Source organism: Pyricularia pennisetigena, assembly GCF_004337985.1.
Source record: "Pyricularia pennisetigena strain Br36 chromosome 7 map unlocalized Pyricularia_pennisetigena_Br36_Scf_8, whole genome shotgun sequence".
Taxonomy (NCBI): Eukaryota; Fungi; Ascomycota; class Sordariomycetes; order Magnaporthales; family Pyriculariaceae; genus Pyricularia; species Pyricularia pennisetigena.
The window spans coordinates 1,430,900-1,447,122 of NW_021940920.1; the positions used below are offsets into that span (position 1 = coordinate 1,430,900).

At 45.6% G+C, this 16,223-nt stretch overlaps 4 protein-coding genes across 4 annotated transcripts; 3 read left to right on the forward strand and 1 right to left on the reverse strand.

Annotated features, from left to right (window-relative positions):
* Window positions 1–981: 981 nt before the first annotated feature.
* Window positions 982–2,623, reverse strand: PpBr36_09538 (uncharacterized protein; the record flags this gene model as incomplete). The annotated part of the gene is made up of 4 exons (XM_029896659.1): window positions 982–1,321; window positions 1,382–1,640; window positions 1,974–2,085; window positions 2,438–2,623. The coding sequence occupies 4 exons, from the start codon at window positions 2,621–2,623 to the stop codon at window positions 982–984; spliced, it is 897 nt and encodes a 298-aa protein (XP_029744893.1).
* Window positions 2,624–8,752: 6,129 nt separating this feature from the next.
* PpBr36_09539 (uncharacterized protein) lies at window positions 8,753–9,901 on the forward strand (the record flags this gene model as incomplete). The annotated part of the gene is made up of 2 exons (XM_029896660.1): window positions 8,753–9,130; window positions 9,785–9,901. Coding segments are annotated over 2 exons (495 nt in total), but the record flags the coding sequence as incomplete, so codon positions are not given.
* Window positions 9,902–9,919: 18 nt separating this feature from the next.
* On the forward strand, window positions 9,920–11,336 carry PpBr36_09540 (uncharacterized protein; the record flags this gene model as incomplete). The annotated part of the gene is made up of 2 exons (XM_029896661.1): window positions 9,920–10,130; window positions 11,053–11,336. The coding sequence occupies 2 exons, from the start codon at window positions 9,920–9,922 to the stop codon at window positions 11,334–11,336; spliced, it is 495 nt and encodes a 164-aa protein (XP_029744707.1).
* Window positions 11,337–11,541: 205 nt separating this feature from the next.
* Window positions 11,542–11,999, forward strand: PpBr36_09541 (uncharacterized protein; the record flags this gene model as incomplete). Its single annotated transcript, XM_029896662.1, has 2 exons — window positions 11,542–11,785; window positions 11,869–11,999. 2 exons carry the CDS (start codon window positions 11,542–11,544, stop codon window positions 11,997–11,999), a joined length of 375 nt encoding a protein of 124 aa, XP_029744931.1.
* Window positions 12,000–16,223: the final 4,224 nt, after the last annotated feature.

The window sequence follows — 16,223 nt, forward strand, 5'->3', positions numbered from 1 at the left end:
TTGCATTTTGGACCAAGGGCGAAAGCTAGCATTTCTATACGTTTGACGAGGCTATATTTAGTTTTCATTCCAGCGGATTTTACTGCATGGATAGCTCTTTTAGCGCTTTGCTCAAATTGCATGAAAAAGGGAAAAGTTTTGTTGAACTTTTGCAAGTTAATCCTTAACGCTACAGAAAGGTCGCATGCTGGTTCCAGCTTACACTCGCATTTCATAACAAAGGACACAGATGCAAAAAAAAAAAAAAAAAAAAAAAAAAAAAAAAAAAAAAAAAAAAAAAAAAAAGAAAGAAAAAAAAAGCCCCCAGGCCGCATCATTTCAAAGTCTTTGCCAAATTTGTTGCCTTGACACTTTCCATTCTACAACATCACATTTGTGATTTGTGGTTCAAGGCTGACGTTGAATTGGCTTTGTTTCCCTAATGCTGGTTCAATGGCATGCGGAAGGCCTGTTTTCTCAAGATGCTTTCACGTCAATATTTAAAGATCGCTTGGGATAATGAAAGGTTTGAGGCTTCACACGCTGCATCCCATGCTTTCCAAGTGGCACAGTGGCTCACCAATATTGGATAAACAAGGCAGATAGCATTGTCAAACAGAATCTCGCTTATGCGTGCGACGGAAGGGAAAAGGGATTCATTGGAAGCTAAAGGCAGCGGCCAACCCAATACCGAGCGATGCGCACTGCGCAAATGACGAGAATTACAGGTTGGTAATTCCTGTGAGGAATTGGGGTGATGTTAGTAAGGCTACCGCCTCACTGCTCAGTAAGCTATACCCGTGTTTTCAGGCTACTGCAAAAACGAAATAATGGATCAGCTCCCTTGTAGACGCCCCATCTGCTGAAAATCTGGGCCAGAATCTAGCCCAGAAACGTCCTGACACATTCTTCCATAGGGTCGTGTACCGAGACCATAGGGTCCTGAGATGTAAAAGGCCATGAGACTTTGAGATGACCAAGCCAGAGTAAAAGGTCGTGTATCTAATGGCATAAGCCTTTGAACCAGGAGACAGGCAGCGACAGGTGCACGCAGCCATTGACCCTGATAAGCCTATCAGAATCGGGAGGCTCTATCGACTGGGCCATACATTTGGTAGTTGTCTCTTTTATCGCAGAAAACATAAACCTCCCAAAAATAGCCGTGACGAGGACGATAGGTAAAGCCTTGATCATGAGCGGCGTTATATGGCCGTCGGGTTTGCGGCAAGAATCGGTGCAGAGGCTAGGAAACTGGGACCATCTGTAAAGCAATGAAGCACTCCAGTTTCCGAGCTCGAGTCTTCCCCGGTTCGACAAAGTTTGCGAGTCTTTCGTTTCGATACTAATGCCGATAAGTTGGTTACTCCAAAAAAAAGAAATCGTCCACCGGAGCGTGATTTACCATTCTGGTGTGAGTTCGAATTGCGTGCACCAAGGCAATATCTGAATCGTCAATGGTTTTCCTAGGAGATAATCCACCATTTTGCTGAGACTCGAGGCGTCGTCCGCCGCAGTCCCGCTTCGCCATTCAAGCTGGATGCCTGCTGGTGTGGCCCCTACCACTGTAATGCCATTATAGGGGGCTGCTGCACGCCTCAAAATCCGTGCGTGAACATCAGAGTTCCATGTAGTTTCATGGCTAAGGTACCTCGCACACCTCTCTGCGGGGGGGGGGGGGGGGATCTTTTTTTTTTATTGTTTGCAAATCGTCCAGTTCGATCGCCGCGTCCAGTTTTTTTTCGTCCTCCTGCTGCTCGAAATCAGGATCTGGGATAAATCTGGCATTTAAGGTGTTCCTTATCAAGGTTTGGATTTGCTTTTTTTGCCCCGAGAGGGTAGATCGATGTAGTGTTGTTATGGATGTCCATAATATTTTCGTAAAGACTCAACATGTTAGGTGGTATTGGTATTGCCGGTTGGTTGCCCAAAGACGCGTTGGCGTTTCAAACTTTTCCGAATACCTTATCTGCTGTTTTCTTCGTAGTCGAAAGCACGATTCTTCGTGTGGGGAGATGGATTGAGCTTGATCTCGAGGCCGGTGCCACATGCTTGATCGAGGGCGGGGTGCACGGGCCTAAAGTTGCGTCCCCAGAACCTCAGCTTTGACTGGTCAGCTAGCTTTCCTGTTAGACTTTGTAGCAACCTTAGCGTCCCACAAGTCCCTGTGGTTAAGAATCAATTGCAAAAATTGTCCCTCTGTTTCATATTTATAATTTTATAGTGGTTTACTCGATTTTAATCATACATTAGCTGTAAGCCATTCACGTAGATGTGCAAGTCCCCGAATGTCCCGCACATTTACGGTGCTAGTCCCAATTGCAATCGTCTGATTCAATAGTCAAGGCGATCTGCAGCGAACATTGGAATTACTGTCGCAGCCGTCAAATTCTTTCCCTTGTCGAGCACACTTTTACGTTGTTAGCAATCAAAACATTTTGATAAGTTTGGATCAACTCACCTCCGCTTGGCCTTGCATATTTATAGTCCTTGCATTTTTTTGACAGCAAGCTTTGGATTGTGCACCTCGGTCAGCGCAAGAGTTGCCCGCGCGGGTGATAAGGGCGGGCGAAGGTTCTCCACCAGCGGAAATTGCGACACCGTAGGCGACCGCGGTAAAGTTGATCAAAATAGTCAAAAGACGCATTTTGAATCAGGAAGTTGCAATATATGTAACTTGACACGTGGTAGATAAATGTTTTTTTTTAATAAAGAGATTGCTATTAATCGCAAAACAGAGAAAAAAACGAGGTGGGACATGTGTAACAACTTATATAGTGTGTGAATCTGGATAAGGAGGTTGCCCATGTTACACGGTATACTATGAAACTTGATTTAGTTGAAACTCAATATCGGCAAGAATATTTTTATCGTTTCTAGATCCCCAATAAGTCCCAACAACTTAAATCCCACGACTCGTCACAAAAGGTTTCTATCGACTAGTCTCTCTTTTATATACGAGGGAGAAAGGAAAAGAAACCAAGTTGTCGGGACTACCACCGCACATGCCAAAAGCTTGTCGAAACATGACGCAGTTCTGGTCCTGGCCGATTAAAAGTGAAGGAGCAGCGGCTCTGAATACGACATCGCACCAAGCATATACCGGGTAGGTTCGTCGCAATTGAAACGTTTTACTTACTCTTGTCAGAGGCTGTGGTGGGCCTGCGACTCTAATTGACGCTCATCAACATCATGATTCGCAAACAGGATCAGACGTGGAGCGTCTGTGGACTTTACGACTCTACTACCACCTTGATCACGACTCTCCGCGGAGGGTGCACATATAATGCATGGCTTTGGCGAACACTTCGATAGTGACTTTTGTTAAAACTTACTTTCAGCTAGCCACGTTGATGTTAGCGCATCCCAAAAAAAAAAAAAAAAAAAAAAAAAAAAAAAAAAAAAAAAAAAAAAAAAAAAAGCCTTTGTCAAAAACCAAGAAAAATGACGCGGTCAAATCTTTCCGCACTGCAGTATTATGACTCTGACGCAGGAAAACTGCGAGGATTGTACGCAAAGTGCCGCAGAAAGCCCTTCTTAAAAACACTTGGGAAGCATGCTGGCTCTGAAGGCGATGAGCGCAAATTGATCAATCGCCCAACTACCTGTCTGAGTGTGCTAACTATTGAAAGCCTGTCCAAACTTGGACGGAGTGCCGTCGCTCGTAAGCTCAGTCAAAGTTAGAATGGTAAAATAGCCGCGATCAGACGGCATTCCATGATTCAGCCACTACTGTCTGTTGGCTGGGCGCGTCGAAGTTCGTACGCCAACACCAAAAATCCTGGGAAGGATGCATAAACGGACCACTACTTCCGGCGCGGCTGATCTCGACTTCGCGGCAAATTACGGTACTCTGGTGGGCGTCTGTGAGCCACTTCGCCACTATGATGCATCACAAACTTGGTTTAGCAGCCGACCTTGGAGCCGTTAATGGCAGTAATATGATGGCCACTGCGCCTAGCCGCCCCCTTCTCATGATAAGTTCTGCTGTGGAGTAGAAGAGAATGGACTATCAAGGGTCGGTATTCTGGCGTGGTAGGGGGATCAAATCCGGGATCCAATCTGCACAAACGAAGCTTATTCCAGGCGGGCTGAACGAATGACAAAACGGGCGACCACCTGACCCGAAACAGGTTTTTACATTCCTATGACAGATGCCGGCGTTTGTGTTTAAAAAGGTTTCTATCGGTTGTGTTTGACGGCTGGTCGCTGTAAAATATGACCTCCGCAGTCACGTGCTTTTATGCTTACTGGCGAAAGCCATCAGGCTTGCGCCGTCATACTGGCTTAGGTGGGGAAAGCCGTTTGACCTTTTTACAGCAACTGTTTTTACAAAGAATAAGGGGGAGCTTTACAGATGGCAGATTGGGTGGCCACCGGATTACCGGTGTCACACTCGACAACTTACAAGCAAGCTCTCCTTGGCCTCCTTCATCTTATTTGAAACAAAGTACTCCGTAGCCGCCAACTGGGCTTTGCAAAACAGTTTTAAGCCTGGCGTTTTGGTCACCTGCATTATTGTTATTAGTAAACAACATGGGCTCTGGAGAGTGCGTTTAAGGTGCATCCAACAACCAGCTTGTGCGCGCCGCCCACCCATCGTCAATGCTTTGCTCTGCCAACTGCGAAGCATTGGGGCGGCATGCTTAGATATACCGTCGAGGTTGTCTTCCTGTCGGCCAGTATGCGCAGGAAAACTGTCAAGCACGGCTCGAATCCCGGCGTTCATGAATTTGTAGCCGCCCGGCCACCGGTTGAGGTCCATAAGCAGCACCCACCCACAAGGGCGGATGTGCCAGAAGGCGTGTCGGGGCGACGTAGGCAATTTCACTATTCACGGGACCGACGACATGATTATATATAGACGAGCAAATTAAATGGATAGATATATTACACAACCAGAACAGGGCTCAGCCCAACGTTGTCATCGGCCGCCTCGTCGATATAGTATACTTGATTTATAGGGAGAGTGGCGTGGAGAGCCATGTGACATGTCAAGTATGATTCCGATGACGTACTTAATTTTCTGCCAGGGAAATATGGCGGATCCCACCTAGGTGTCGGCCACAAGTAGCCAGCAGGCAGCCCTATAAAAGCAAGGCACGCTATAGCATAGCTACATATTTACGCACCATGAATAAGGAATTGCAATGCGTCACGGTGCCATCGTCTTACTTGAGCTGCCAGGTGTCCATTTAACTTACTAGGACGGGAGATGCAACTCAAACCGCCTTGCATGGCTTGCAGTTGAGTATTGAGTTGGCTATTGCATCTTAATGTATGTTTAAGGCATGGTCCACCCAGGCAAACGTCGTCTTCCGTTCTGGTCCCAGGCAAGGCTATATTTGCTTTGGTTAGATATCGAACCCTGAGTGATGTAGATATGGCGACAGAATTGGGTAAGTCCCGACATTTTAATTAGCGTTGAATTGGGCGGGGGGAGAAGGGTAGGCTCATTGCTCAGACTAGTCTAAGTCTTATTATACTAGAAAGTACCATTTTAAATGAATTATAAGCCCAGCAATTATAGCCCAAAATAAAAAAAGGCAAAACAAATCTGTCCTGAAATTTCAACCCAAAAGAAAACCAACGCAATATACCCCTGCCATTTTACAATATATCACAATTAAAAACCGAAAACAAAACCTCCAAAAAATATATAAAAGATAGCAAATAGACAACTTTTTTGTGCCAATTTGAGCAAGTTGAACATAATTTGTGATTGTGTAAATGAGTTCTAAACACGAATATAACGTGGTAATGAACGAACGTCACGCGACAAAGTTGAGGGTAATTCACTCCTCCTTATGACAAAACCGCCACTTAAGCACGGTTACGGAATAAATTATAAAGAGGCGATAAAATAAGATAAGCTCGATATAATCCTCGGTAATTCTTTAATTACGTGTATGGTGATTTTCAAGCCGTAAATGGCATATAACCGTCTGCTAACGGGTAATGAAAGTTAATAATTATTCTTGCACAATCGAACTGTCGAATCCAATCAACGATTGAATCGATAATTTAAAACCAAGTTATGCATGTCGTGTTTACCTTAATGGTGCAGAGTTTTGATGCTAAAATTCGGAATGCGGTATTAATCCATGCAATAAACTATTTTTACGTAACTAATTTCCCAGCCTATCAAAACTAACGGTTATATTAATCATTATATAGGGAATATCTGTTGCTACACTGGTCTTTAACTCATGCACTTTTATAAATTTAATATTTTTATCATTCTTTAACAAATTCACCAGTAAATTATTTGTTACATAATCGTTTATCGTTATAAACTCCCAATGAAAACGTAATTTTTAAAGCTTTGTATATTTACGTTTTTCCATTTATCAGTGTATGTATTTAAATCAGGCGCAAACTGACTAATAAAGTTAGTTTATGCTAATATACAAAAAAAAGTATTTATTTTATTATATTGCCTTTGTTACCAAATAACGTGTGCAGATATGATAATGGTGTCCACAGTTGACTTTCTTTCCGGATTAGGTGGGGAAAAACCAGCTGCAATACAACGCAATAAGTATCAATGGTAAGGGGAAAAAGAATTCTTTACTCGAACTGAGTAAAATGGATATATTTGCAGCTATGCATTATATATAAAATACATTGCAAACTCTATGTAATAATTGTAATTTCGCCGCAATAGTTGCGGCCGTTTATACAGTACTTGCAAAATTAATGCATTAAAATGCTGTTGGACGCTATGTAAAATATGGTAAAAGGTTTGGAATTTGTAAGAGTTTATGTCCAAAACAAGGATAAACGAGGCGTTTACTACAATATAATACCAAAAGTGGGTAAAGGGTTAAATATTCAATCTTCTAGCGTTCGGTAAAAACGTAACGAAATAAAAACGGGTAGCTGGGCTGCTACCACCGACAGCGAAAAACAGTTTTGGCAACGCCTCCAATAATTGGTTTTCCGATTCCGTTTTCCGTATTTCTCAATTTTCAAATCCCTTCTTGTAATCATAATGCATTCCCAATGCTTACAAATAGCTTATTTGAATCCGGAATTAATTAACCTCTTCCGTTTTGTCCGCCGCGCTACCTCCAGCTTTGCTTTTAACAAGCTAATTTCTGATTGCGTGCTAGCGTTATAAGGCATTAATTTCAACAATTAAATGGGCGAATGGATAACCTAGGCCGACTTTAACTTTGCGAACCCATCATAGTGTTTCTATTAATTGTCACGGCTGTTACGGAAGATTGTCACTGAAGTAAAATTGTGTAAGACAGCATCCAAACCGTCCGAAAGCGGATGGTTTCACGTCCAGACACTGATGTTTTTGCTCCGCCATACTTTTAACTAAACATCTGCCTTAACTTACCGTTTCGATTACAATTGACAAGTGAGCAATTTATTTCCAGGTTATAGTAAGATTGCCCGCTACTTACAGCATTAAATTTCCTGTTTTGGCAGCGGTAAAAGAACCACCTAACCCAAATGCCATTTTCTCACTATCTGTCAACTAAAAAGTGGATGTCAGATGGGCCACCATTGAAAAGTCGAAATTTGTGAAAGTCACTGCTCTAGATTCATTACTGTTAACCGCCTATGTACTTGGTCTCCTCATCATTGGGTAATCCGTCTTCCTCGGGTAGCCATTGGGTAAAATAGAGGCACAGGGTTTAAAAGGGTGAAAAGCACCAAAGCCAGCTCATAGATCTGACGAGTATAAGTATTCGGCTTTGTTCCCCCAGCACAGTCATTTTACCCCACACGTTGGCTATGGGTCGACAACTACCACATATATGCTGATCTCTCCCGCATTAAAATATTAATTCGTTCTCCACTCTGAAGGCCAGGTTCGTTGATCCTTGAGGACACATTCGCAACCAACGTCAACTGCTAAGAACAACAGCACCCCAGATTGTCCCATATTTTTAACTTGCTGGCCTAGACCGGGATGCTAGTCTAGCCCTTGTCTCGAACGGTTTCGCCGGCACGTTATCCGCCCGTGGGCCGCCCGCCAACACCCTCGCTCATGTTATTGTGTCGTGGGTCTCAATCTCTTTGATTTGCACCCCGCCAACCATGCAAACGACACGCCGCCGTGCTTCAGAACGATTTGAGAGAGTTTTTATTATGGGACCAACCTAGAGCTAGCCTAGGCGAGATATCACGTCGCTACAGAGGATCTTTCCCACGTGAAGGACTGCCATACAAGCTAACCGTGCCGTCGTTGCTTCTTTTTTTCCTGTGTTCCTTCGTCGCCATGGGCACAGGGAATGACTAGTGTGCGGCCTCCTGGTGCAGAGCGTCCCAACAACCTCGGCTTGGCTCCCTTGCTTTGTCTCTACCCTGGTCACAGATTCCTGGAAGTACAAACAGGATTACCCCAGCGGGGTTTGTACGAGAAAGCAACCTCGGGTGGTACGCATAAGCTCCAACGCACATTTCTTGGTTGACAGTTATTCTCACCAGGCAAAAAGGTTCAAATTCTTCGACAAGCTGTCCTTTTTTTCCTTCGGCACATCTGTTTGAAAAACCCTATGCTCTTTCCTTTCCTGGTTCACATCAGTAAGAAAAGCAGTTTCTCACGGACTCGACTGCTCCGAGAATCCATTTCAAACCTGCCATGGATGAAAGTGAAATCGGGCCAGACTTCCCTTTCAAGCCTTCGCCCAATGCTGCGGCGCGACCTTCAAGGTTGATCATGGCTGCAGGGTCAAAATAACAACAGCATGTTCAACTTCCTTCCCTTCTTTTTTCTCTTTTTTCCCTTCCGGTGGAATGCTAACACACATCCAAGTCTCCAACCATCCACAATCCTCCCCTGCCTGCCGATGGTCCCGGCAACGAGTCCTTCTTCAATGGCCTGTTGACATCCCTTCGTGTCAGGGTACCAACCTGTCTGGTATGGCAACTGGACGGTGGGTTCAAAATTGCCGTGTTCTTGGGCCTCATCACCCTCCTCCCAATTCTTATCGTCTTCTGGACGAACGCCTCCTCCTCTTCCCCCTGCATGAACAACAGGAGTCCAGCTCCCAGGTTTTCCTCTGAAACACTACATCACTTCCTGCAAGGAGGAGGATCGGGTCAGGTACCGAGGAAGAAACAAGGCTCCCATGAAAATCTTTATGCGCAAATACTTGACGGCGATGCAGATATCAACGGCGAATACTTCAAAGTGCTCGAGAACCGCCATGACTGAGCTTCATTCCGCTCCACCTGGGAGCTGTTCCGATATATCCTGGTGTACACATCCGGCATTGTTTTGGACGTGAAGGAAGGTAAGGCCTGCCAAAACCCGAAAACAGGTTTAGCCCGGCCCGGCCCGGCCCACCAGCCCACGGGCTTTTGGCGGGGGCCCGTAAAGGCCCACGAGTTTTTTTGGCGGGTTAATGGGGGCCCGCAGGGCTGGCGGGCTCAACGCAGATTGGGTAACCCGTGGGTTTTGTAATAGGGCGAATGTAAAATAAACGATATCGTAANNAAAAAAAATTAAAAAAAAAAGAGATAAAAAAAATTAGTAAATTTATTTTATAATTTATATTATACTTTGATTAACACAGTTATAAATATTTATACGTAAAACATTGACTCCAAGGGTGTTGCACGGGGGCCCGCGGGTTGCCAAACAAAAAACCCCGCGTTCAGTTTCGGGCCGGGCCAGGCCCTTTTATAAATAATTTATCCCACCCACAGGTTGCCCGTCCCAGCAGTTTGGGCCGACGCAACCCCCCATGGGTGTGTTTTGGGATGCCTTAGACCAAGGAAGAGTCCCTTGAGCAGCTGGAGGACAACAAGCGGGCGATCGTGTGCAAAACCAATCGCGCTCCAGCCCGACGAGGCTACGCTGGATATTGGACGTGCCTGGGGCACTCTATCCAAATTCCCCAGCGTAAACTACCGCGCCCAAGTGACGGGCATCACGCTCGGGCGCAACCAGACTAAGTGACGTAGCTAGACGCTCCGCATGGCCGGCGTGGCGGAATCACAGAGCCGGATCCACTGCATGGACTACCGCAGCATCTCGATGGCCAAGTACGACAAAATCACCTGCTTGGAGATGGCTGAACACTTGGGCATCTTTGAAATCACCAACTTTCTCCGACAGTGCCGAGAAATGCTTAAAGACGACGGTGTCATGCACCTCCAGATTGCCGGCATCCAGCAGTCGTGCCAGTGTGAGAATCTGGTTTGGGCTTGTTTAAGAATCGACATGCTTTTTCCCAGAGCTGATGTATCCACGCCGTTGTTCTTGGTGTGTTGGGTTTTACGAGAGGGCTGACTGGGAAGTCAAAAGGTAAGCTTCAGGTGTGTTGGTACAACTATCAAGGCAGAAAAAAGTAAGAACAAATTTAGCTAACAATCCTATGCAGCGTCGAAACTATTGGCGTTCATTAATCCGCCACAATTTGGCGTTGGTACCGCAACTGGTTGGCAAACGAGGCAGACATTGGTGCCTAGTATGGAGTCAGATGGTTCAAGGTGAGTGTGAAGGCATCCTTGTTCTGGTTGTAGCAGCTGGAACTAACGACATTCCATGGTCAGATCTGGAAGTACTTCCTAGCCTCCGCCACCATATCTTCCCATCAAGGCTCCGCGACATGCTCCAAATCACCCTTGTCAAGAATATCAACAGTGTTCATCCCAATGTTACGCGTTGTATTTTTTTTTTTTTTTTTTACGAAAGCTCATTTTGAGATTGCTCAGCATTACTTTTACTTCAACACGTTGCCCCATGCCCCATAGTCTGGAACGAGCTGCTATTTAGGACGAGGACTTAATTTGACAGATGTATGCCAAATGATCATGACTGGTCGGATTGATGCATTGCTTCCTTCACCTATGCTTTCCGCCATGCTGATATTTGACTTTTCCAGATAGTTGCATCGGGATTAGGTGACTAGGCCGGATCGCTGCGAGCCTAATTACTATTTTCTCCCTGGCTGTGATCCTCGCCGCTTTGCTGCCATCATCTGCAAAGCTTCCCAAAAAACAAGTTCCAGTCAATGAAATGGAACCCGGGCAATGACTTTTGCCCAGAGCGCGTTCGCGCTTGCGCAACATTCTGGCGCTCAAGGCTACCCTGTCGTCTGTGTACAGGTCGCACAAGTATACGATTACAGTCCTACATGTACTCGGACCGGGTGATCCTGTTTTTCTACCCGCTCGAGGAACACAATGGCTTGTCGGCCTGCCTAGCTCAGCAGTCGGCGCCCACGAGCTCTTTGTCGAGCTTCGAGAGACGAACCACACCATCCCTGGACCCAAGCTCGCGCATGACAGTCTCCATGTGCACATCGTCTCTACGAAAACGTATACGGGAGATTGGAAATCTAACTCCGATCATGTTTGAAGAGACCGCGCTCAGCTTCGACAAGCTTTAAGGCTGACTTGGAAGCCATTGCAACCCATCTTAGCCCCGACATTTACCCTCTCCAACATGATCCACTTGAGACAGTTCTATAGCGTTCTAAAGCCCCAACCCAATAACTTCCTCCAGTGGGCAATCCAACAAACGCAATCGCTCGGGGACCGCTCACTCCTACGTAATCGCGCATCGCCTGATGGTGGTCAACCTCCCTTGCTGAGATGCGCAGGCCGGATTCCGTCATGAGAAAGTCCCAAAGGCTGAACAACGGCAACTTCATCACCATCGTCTGCAAGGCCGTCGAGGGCGTCTTTGGCTACGCGATGCATCGAGGCGAGGATATATACCTCGATCCACACAATTGTCGTCCTTTCTACTTCAGCCATCTAGGAAAAGCGATGCGTACCTGGGTCACTACCAGCCCGGAAAACACTACGTTTGGTCACGGTCTAAACGCCTGTCCAGGTAGGTTTTTTCTTTTCTTTTCTTTTCTTTTCTTTTCTTTTCTTTTCTTTTCTTTTTTTTTTTTTGCTTCGAGGGAACTTAAGATCTTGGTGGCATACCTCCTCTTGACCTACGGCAATCAGCCGAGGGAGTCGCCACCACAGAAGCTGTGGCGAGTGTTATCGCAGGTCGCTGGGATCAAGCCTATATTCCAGATGCGTCGAAGAAATCGTGAGGAAGAATACTAGAATAATCGTGGCGAGACAAGGTGTATTCTGGGATATTGAGTAAATCATCGGGTCATATTCAGGCTGCTCCTTTACCTGGACTGAATTCAATCGCGCTATTTGGGCTTTGTGAGGCAGTCCAAAGTTCTCATCTGCGTGTGCGGTAATTGTTCCATGACACCTTTGCGGATTGATAGGCATAAAACAAAACCCGTTTGCCGACAGGTCTGATGGGAAGAATATTTTACCTTAAGGCCTACCAAAACCCGAAAAGAGGAATAGCCCGGCCCGGCCCACCAGCCCACGGGCTGGCGGGCTCAACCCGAGTTGGGCAACCCGCGGATTTTTGTACCGGGACGAATACAAAAAAAAAAAAAAAAAAAAAAAAAAAAAAAGAAAAGTTTAGATTATAAAATAAGAGTTTAATAAATTTACTTTCCATTTCATATTCTAACTACAGTTTTAGGTTTGTAGTATCTTTGAATAAACAAAATTATTTATTGGTACGCAAAGTACGTATTTTTACGTGTTTTGCCACGGCGGCCCGCGGGTTGCCAAGAAAGCCCGCGTTCAGGTTTTGGCCGAAGAGGGCCCCCATGGCATACCTTACTTTGCACTCTTTCGAGTTATGGACGTTAAGTCGTGACGGACGGATATGTTGGATGGGAGCGGACCTACAGCACATTGCGGTGATATAATCGGGAATACTTCTGAATACATACTTCAAACTCGAGGAAATTGGGCCAACGCAGTCTTCACAGGGATACAATATTCCAAGACTCCATCGCCCAAGCCCATTGCCCATGGTCAAGGTAACAACCCTGACTACCACCCAAGCAGCCTTAATCAAATATCAATAGACCCTGGGAGTGTCTTTTTACGCAAACCTCCACCCCGGGTGATGCTGGCAGGCTTCTTCCCCTTGGCCGGCGACTTGCCGGCTTGGGCTCAGGACCAAAGGCCTGTAAGCAGTTTAAAACGATAAAATGATATAAGTTACCGAATGGCAAAAGCAGAATAAGATACATCAGATATTATATAAAGTTCGCTAGTAGGATATAAGTATGTATGTCTAGGCCAAAGCCATATAGCAAGCTTATATAACTGCTTATAAATAGCTGTACATAAAACAGTTGTATTTTCCCAAGAACTCTAAAGGGGTGAAGATTGTTGTAGCGGAAGAAAGTGACTGTTTTCGTCCTAGGCGACAGAAACAAGACCAATTCCTTAAAGAAAGTTTTATTGGGATAAAAACAACATATTGTTGAATGGAAAGCTAAAAAGAAAAAAAAACAAATCAAACTGCATATTATGGAAGTAGGGCAAAGAGAGTAAGATTTTAGAGTCTTTCGTTTAAATAACCGTAAAAAAGCAGGGCAGGGATGAAACAATAAAAATATCTCGACTTGGTAGAAAGACAGAGATATTGGTATTAAAATTGAAGTTAGCGATTGATACTAAAATACAGCCGTGAAAGAAAACAGAATATATACAAAATTCAAGTCAGAGGGCGCATTTAATGTTTTAACAAAATATTCAAAAGCGATTGAAAAATTAAGCTCGGGTTAGATGATTGCACACTTGAGACCGCTTTTCTATAAATACATCCCATCCTAGAATAAAGCCGCCCAAACCCAGGAATAGGTTAGAATTAAACTCTTAGGATATATTAGGGGTTAATGAAATTGTTCTATGGCATTAATGCGCCCGGTTGCTGGTTTTGCGGCTTAGTAATTATTTCTTTATTTGACGTCAACCAACATGGTTCATAAAAAACGGTTGATAATAATTATAATCTTTAAACTTTGTTACTGTCTCATGAGGAGCCGCACGAGCAGGCCTGGGCTGGCTGATTTAGCGCTCGGACCTCTCCAAGGACAGCTAGGCCGCCGATGGACGCTCCAAAAATTGTGAGTTCTCGTAGTCATACGCATTCATGCAACGGGTGCTGGGAAACTGCCTGGAGCCGCATCAATGACCTGGAGCCTGTTTTCTACCAACGGTCGCTACCTGGGTTCAGCATGCCCCTTTCTCAATAACGGATGCTCGGACGGCTTGCTAACAATCAGTGACACCTGGGCAGTTTACAATACCTGTCCCAGCTGTTCTACTCACCTTTATCGGCGACCAGGGGCCAGCTGTCACACCGGCGGCAGCTGCTCTAAGTAACGTCGTATGGGCCGAAACCTTACGCAGCGCCGGCGGGCAACCAGACTCTTCAGCTAGAGTGCGACATACGGGATCATGCTTTGCTCGTGAGTTGAGAACGAACATTGTACGGCTTATAGTAACCTGAAGCTAGGCAACGACATTTCTAACTCAGGGTAGAGGTAGCTAGCTGCTTTCAACCAAATAGCTGTAAGCATCCCGTGTATGGAAAAAGACCAGAATGCGAAGTCCTGATTCTTTGGCGGTCCCCAGTTGCCAAGGTTTCCGAGTCCTGGAAACAGAACTCGTCACTGTGGCGTAGAAGTCCTGGCTTTGGAAGTCTGCTGCTATCGGACCAGAGTCAGATATGGCAAGGTTTGCCCAGCGCCAACGATATTTTGATTTCCTTTTTTTTTCTTTTTTTTTTTCGCCTGAACCCGTGCATGTCTATGCTGAGGCAGCTTGGGAGAATGCGTCTGACTTGGCTTTCCGGGCGGCACGGGAGACGGATTGATTGTAGTGACCCAAGCCGGAAACTGGCCCTTGCCAAACATAGGCTTCGCAAACATGGATCATGGAGTTCAACACCCTATAAATAGCTTGGAGCACTGCAAGATATCAGGAAGCAAAGGGCCTCAGGGAATTGTAAGCTCAAGCAACGCAATCAAGGAGGGCTTATTGATTTTCCGATGATGGCATAGCTCCCAGGAAGCAATTAATATGTAGTGAGCTTCTGCATAGAAAGTCGTCCAGTGTGTTGAAGGCATCACGAAAGTGATATGAGTCAGCAATGCACGCTGTCAGAACTTTTGATACTTGGACGCAGATCCTTCTTTTTTGACTGCCAGGTGCAATTGCCGCTGGGTACAGTACAGGACCCGCCTTGGAATCATTAATATTTCCCTTATTCATGAAAATGGCGGGTCACCCGGCGTGGCCGTTCATCTCAGTTTTGGACCCACCTGTTCCTGATGTCGATAATACGGTCCAGCTTTTCGGAAGTAGGCTGGGAATAGCCTGACTGAGTACGAGGGCGATTCTGTTCATAGACTGCAAACAAACATTAACACATGGTAATTTAGATTGCTAGCCCGTCGGCAAGCTGGGGTCTCCACGGATCAAATCGCATTTTGTCTTGTGCATTTAAATTAATCAAATGCCAGCACTAGGCAAGTTCAAAACAGCAATACGTAGAAAAGAGCGCTTGAATGCACACCATCTACCAGCTTTCCTCACTAGAGATGTTATTATTGGGTTTTCCGTCGGTGGATACCCGTCCATAGTGGACAGTTCCTTGGGATTCTAAAAACTTATAAAGCAGCCACCACGACGTAAAGTCTTTGATGGTTGAAATACCTTGGTTGTTTATCTTAAATCAGCGTGACCTTTACTACTTTTCCATTTACAGCTGCTTAAAACTTACAATCTGCACTCTTTCTACTCATTCTGAAATCAAATTTCCTTTTTAAACCATACTCACTTCAAAGAAACCTGAATCTAGACCTCCTTTGCCATGAAATTCGGAAGCATTGTCGCGATCACTGCCTCGTTGGCCCTTGCCACAACAAATGCCGCCGCGGTAAGATGGTGTCAAGTGGTACTCAAAGATGAAAACGGCGCCAAATTCCACACAAATTTGGATCTGGCAGGCCAGGGCTTTACTGTTCGTCGCATCCGTTGCGAGGTAGATGCAGTTTGCGGAACCACCTGCGTCAACACAGTTGATGGGACACAATTCCTCCGGGTGACATCTGAAGAGTATAACACTGAGCAAGAACCACCTTCAAGGCCACAAGAGGCAGATTATACCGGCCAAACTTTGGTTTTCACGAGTCGCAGGCAGGGCCGTCCTGGCGTCGTCCTGGAGTCTCGACCTATCAGGCCTTCCTAAAACAAGGTGTCCGATTCCGCGTTGATGGATAGCTAGGAGCCTGCAGAGACATTCTCTTCTGAGGGTTTCAAGCTTTCCGGGCGTGAGCCGTGCGTCGATCTTTCAGCAGCTCGCTATGATCGGGGTGAGCTGTGCTATGCATATTATGTCCGCGAGCCGAGATTTGCCCCTTGGGTTCCTGTGGCGAGTTGAC